Here is a 5,306-nt window from a genome sequence, read left to right on the forward strand (position 1 = left end):
TCTTCTGGGGTCTAGTCTAGCTGGTGTCTTTTCTGCTTCCTGTATGAGTGCCTGGTTCTCCCTTGTTAGGGTGGGAAAGTTTTCTTCCAGAAATTCCTTTGCTATCTTGGCTGTCGACTTGTGTGTTGTTTTGAGTTCAGGTAGACCGATAATCAGAATATTATTCCTTTTCATAGCATCTGTCATTGATCTCAAGCTATCTTCTATTTCTTTAATTTTCCTATCTGACTGTCTTTCTCACTTGCTTAGGTCTCTTTGAGTGCCCTCGAGTTTGCTGATACGGTTCTCTGCGTCCTCAAGCCTAATCGTAAATTCTGTGACCTTGTGTGTGGCTTCTGCTACCTCCTCTGTTAGCTCCTGCAGTTCCCTTTGATGGGTGGACTTCGTCCCCTCTATTGTGGACTTCATCTCTATTATTGCATCCTTGTTCTGGGTTGCTTCCCTCAGCTCCTCCTGTATTACTGGGAGCAGACTTCTGAAGATTGCCTTCTGTGGCAGATCTGTGTCTGTTTCTTCTATGAGAGACTTTAGCTCTGCTACTATGTTTTTTCTGTTGTTTTTTTGTTGTTGTTGGGAGTGATGTGGTTTGTTGATTTTTCCTCGATCTTTTCATAGGCCCCATGTTTCTGGGAGGCTAGGGGGCCCTTATCTGTGTTACTGTAAGGATTCTCTCAGGCGGTTGCCTTTGACATACTCTAAGGATGTGTCAGACTGCTGTGCAGGCAGAGTTCCCGTAGGCTTAGTGACCAGCAGTGGAGAGATGTTTCAGCTACTGGAGTTGGGGGGGGGGCTCTTGGCTTCTTTGACCTGGTCTGGCAGGGTACTCTTAGCAGCCCTTTTTTTCTGTTCAGTAATTAAAAAAAAAAAGTTAAAAATTAAAAATTAATTTTAAAAATTTGGGGGACGAAAAAGAAAAAGAATGGAGAAAGAAAAGGAAGGAGAAGCTGTAAAAGAGGAGAGAAAAGTGGTAATAGTGAAAGTGGGGGAAAAAAAGATAGGAAAACCTATAGGAAAGGGGCAGAAGAGAAGTAATAGCAATAGTGAAAAAGGAGGAGAAAGAAGGAAAAAGAGGAAACCAGCAAGAGATAATATATAGATATATATATATATTTAGATTTCCCACCTTTTTCCCTCCAAGTTCTAGCGATGCCTAATAGAAGGTGGAGGTGGCCGAGGGCTCGCTGCCACGGGACGTGGTGCTGATCTGTGAGGGGACATTGCTCTTCAGATCAGCAAGCCCTCCGAGGCCCCTGCAGGCCTATAGAGTGGAGTGTGCGGGCAGGGGCCACGCAGGGGGAGCCTGTGGGCAGCGGCTAATCAGGGCGAGCCTCCTGCACCGCCTGGGAAAGACTGGGGCCGCAAGGGGTGTTGAGAGGCACAGGCTGCAATGCCCACCGCCTGTACCGGCTGGAGAGTGCTGGGGCGGGCTTGGAGCTGGCGCTGGGGATCCTGCAGGGCACTGGAGCGACAGGCGCCAGCGGAGCACACAGACAGCTCTGCGGGGGCCGAAAAGCCGCTTCATAGGCTCCCTAGCCGGAGGGCGGTTGTCGCTAGAGCCGCCAGCCCTGTGAGCGGCACAGGTTCCTCAGCGACGCGGTTCGAGCGGGCCAGCAGCAGCGGCTCTGGCAGGAAGCAGCCTGCAAGGGCGACTGCCCTCTGCCCTGAGGGGAGCGCGCTCAGAGCTCGGAACCGCTGGGCCCGCAAAACCGCCCTGCGCACCTGGGAGGGCAAAGCTGCTCTGGCTGTCGCTTGCACTCCCAGTGGGCAAGAGCGCCCACGGTCCCGCGGCAGGCGGGCTTAGCGCCGTCGGGAAGTGCCCAACTCCCCTTCCTGGGCCGGGAATGGCGTGGGAGCTAGACTACGGGGGCGGGCGGCCGGTGCCGGTGGACAGGTCCCAGGCAGCAGTGGGGGTGGATGGTCCCCGGAGGGTCGCCCAGGCATCCCCTGGTATATTGCAGGTCAGTCACCCGGGACTTGGATGGATGGAGGGAGGGATGCGGGCCCAGTGGCAGATCGCTGCCACGTGGGGAGAGAGGACCCGCGGGAAGGAGAAGCTACTCTCCTAGTGGGGTTCCGCGAGTGGGCGGCTGCTGTCGGGGCTCCTGCCGCCACTGTGCGTGTCTCAGCAGAGCAGGAAAGCGACTCTGGGCGTGGGGTCCCGGTCTGGGGATGCAGTGGGGCTAGAGCTAGTCTAGGTCGCGATGGCCGGGGCTTAGTGACCCACGCTGTCCCACGAATTGGGTCCTGGATCACTGAGGCCCCGGCTCAGGACAAATGTGTGGGGTGGGGGTGGGGTGCTGACCGGGGGGAATATCTCAGTCACCAGACTCCTACCACTCGGCTACTTGGACACCAAACCCGCCTTGTTGGAAAGAGCTCTAAAAGTATGACGGTCCCCTGGTCTGCCATCTTCCGCTTTCTCGGTTTCTTCTTTTTTCATTTCTGCTTGAAGGCTTTATCTTCCTTGTCCACCCTCTGGTCTGCGACTTGAGTGGCTGCAGGGGCTTCTTCCTGCTGCTGCCTTTGTGGTCTGACACAGCATGCCTTGCCTCCCCTCTCAAATCTACACACACACACACACACACACACACACACGCAGAGCAAGATAATTTTCTTACTATGTTCTAATTTGATTGGGTAATACATGCTAGATATGTGGTATAAAAAGAATAGTTGTTTCAATTCTGGTGAATGGAGTCTTTCATCAACTTTTTCAATGACTCATAACAGTTTTTGCCATAATGTCTACTTTGTCAGATACTGTAACTAAATCAGCTTCCTTTCTTTTTTCTAAGTTAAAAGATCATTTTATTGGGGACTGTTACAACTCTTGTAACAATCCATACATCAATTGAATCAGGCATGTTTGTACATATGTTACCTTCATTCATTTCTAGACATTTACTTTCTATTGAGCCCTTGGTATCAGCTCATTTTTTTTGCTCAATCCCCCCCCATACCCCCTTGGTAGATTATAAATTATTACTTTCATATCTTACAGCAACTGCTCTTTCCCTTTCCCCATGTTTTCTGTTGTCCTTCCTCCTGGAGAGGGGTGTATGGTTATGTGTCAATCATTGTGATTGGTTCCCCCTTTCTCCCTTCCTCTTCCCCCCACCCCTTCTGGTATTGCTATTCCCACTCCTGTTCCTGGATTCTGTGTGTCGTGAGCCCCCATCTCTCTTTTATACCTGTGTACATGCTCCAGTCTAGTCTGAATTGAGAAGCAGTACTGGGGTCATGATAGTGGGGGGTGCGAAAGCCTCAAGAAACTAGAGGAATACTGTGTGTTTCATTGATGCTTGCCTGCACTCTGTGGGGGGATTGTTCCATGATCTACAGATGGGCTTTGGATCTCTGCAGAGACCTAAATCAGCTTCCTTATGGTTAATGTTTGCATGATAAATCTTTTGGTCGTCGTTAGAGTTTAAATTTTCTATATCCTTATGTTTTAAAGCAACATGGTGCATTATTATTCTCTAGTCTGACACTCTGCCTTTTACTGAAACATGTAGTAAATAAGTACATTTATCATTTAATGTAATGTCTGCTGTATTTGGATTGAAATCAACTCTTTACTGTTTACTCTCTATTTTTCTCACTTGTTTTTTGTCTCTTTTTATCTTCCTTTTTGCCTCCTCTTTATTATTTTTTATTGACTTATTAATTGCACATTCCTGCACTAAGATGATTATAACAAATCTTTGATTCCTGTTTCCCATTCTCTTGGTCTTTGTCTTTCTATAAACTTCTTCACTATAAAGAAGGGATGGTGAAAGAAATTATAATGCTGCAAATCAATAATGAGTTTATATTTAAATGATGAATAAAGGTGTTACATACAGAACAGTGTGTTTGTGTCTGAAAATGAAGAGAGGATTAGAAGAAACATTTTCTCCTTTATAGCCATAAAGAAAATAAGGAAAGTATGCTAGAAGCTAATAACAGTAACTCCCAGTTTGATAGTGACTAAAGGATGTGTATGGGACAGGAAATGAGGGGAAACTTTTCACTAAGCTTTTTATATATACTTTAAACCTTTGGAATTTAGGCATGTATTACCCAATCAAAAAATCAAATTAGAACATAGTAAGAAAATTCTTTTGCTGTGTGTGTGTGTGTGTGTGTGTGTGTGTGTGTGTAAGTGGAGATTTGAGAGAGATTATTTTATGCCAGTACTTAATGTATTCTTAAAGTATATTTAACCAGAAGCTTTAATATGCAGATAAAATCATAAAGATAATCTCTTGGGTGAAATTTAATATAGCATATATTTATATTCTTCTATAAGAGGCTTTCAAAAGTTCAGTGAGAAATGAAATTAAAGATAATGAAAAATTTTTCCATGACTTTTTAGAAGCCTTCTCATATATTGTGTTATTTTAAAAATGTTTTCAGAATGATGATGGCAACAAATGTACAAATGTGCTTGACACAATGGATGGATGTATGGATTGTGATAAGAGTTGTACAAGCCCCCAATAAAATTTTTTTAAATGTGCTGAAAAACTCAGCTCATACACGAGTATATATGGTATTGGAAATACATATTTGGTACATGTTTTTTTGTGATAAGTATGGGGCTGGATTTCAAAGTCATGCGAAAATTTCATTATCTTTCAATTCCACAATTTTTGAAGCCCCCTTGTACATTAATCATGAACATTCAAGTACTTTATCTTTGATTGCCTTTTTAAAAAATTATGATTTTATCCTTCTGAAGGCAATTTATACGTATATTTTAAATGTAAATATTATGTATGTAAACAATGAGAATGATTAACTATCCTTGAATTTAAAAGACTACCAGACTACCTACCTATGGAATAAAGGGAAAATATAATCTATAATTTAAAATTTTCTTTTTAACACAGTCTAGAATTTTCTATGACAGTTGTCACAGGTTTTTAGTACCTCATCAAGTACCTTAACACCGCACAGTGGATTCCTTACTTTTAGTTTTTGTTTTGGAAAGTTTGTGAAATCCAGGAAATGTAAAGGAAAAGAAATGTTGACTTTTTGTTTCTTTTTAATTTGGTAGGTTTGAGAAATTTCTGTGGTTCATTAGTTCTGAGAACTATCTAATTATAGGTGGACGAGATCAGCAACAGAATGAAATCATTGTGAAAAGGTACTTAACCTCAGGTAGGTACAATTAAAGCTCGAAATAAAGGTTGGATCAGATGCCTCAGCTCTTGCCTTTGCTCTTTCATCATACAGTGAGCCCTCGTTTATCGCGGTTAATCGGTTCTAGACCCTACCGTGATAAATGAAATTCCGCGAAGTAGGATTCCTTATTTGTAAAT

At 44.0% G+C, this 5,306-nt stretch overlaps 1 protein-coding gene across 2 annotated transcripts in view; it reads left to right on the top strand.

Annotated features, from left to right (window-relative positions):
• NEMF (nuclear export mediator factor) overlaps nt 1–5,306 on the top strand; it is a 60,919-nt gene that overhangs the window by 29,979 nt on the left and 25,634 nt on the right. For both annotated transcript variants that reach the window (XR_006679857.1, XM_004698573.2), the window contains exon 17: nt 5,042–5,145. Coding sequence is in view for 1 of the 2 variants with exons in the window: in XM_004698573.2 (XP_004698630.1) it covers nt 5,042–5,145 (104 nt within the window). In the remaining variant the exon portion in view is untranslated. The remainder of the gene's footprint in view (nt 1–5,041; nt 5,146–5,306) is intronic.

The sequence above is a fragment of the Echinops telfairi genome, unplaced genomic scaffold (genome assembly GCF_000313985.2).
Source record: "Echinops telfairi isolate 266 unplaced genomic scaffold, ASM31398v2 ScPeMD7_18;HRSCAF=68, whole genome shotgun sequence".
NCBI classification, from domain to species: Eukaryota; Metazoa; Chordata; class Mammalia; order Afrosoricida; family Tenrecidae; genus Echinops; species Echinops telfairi.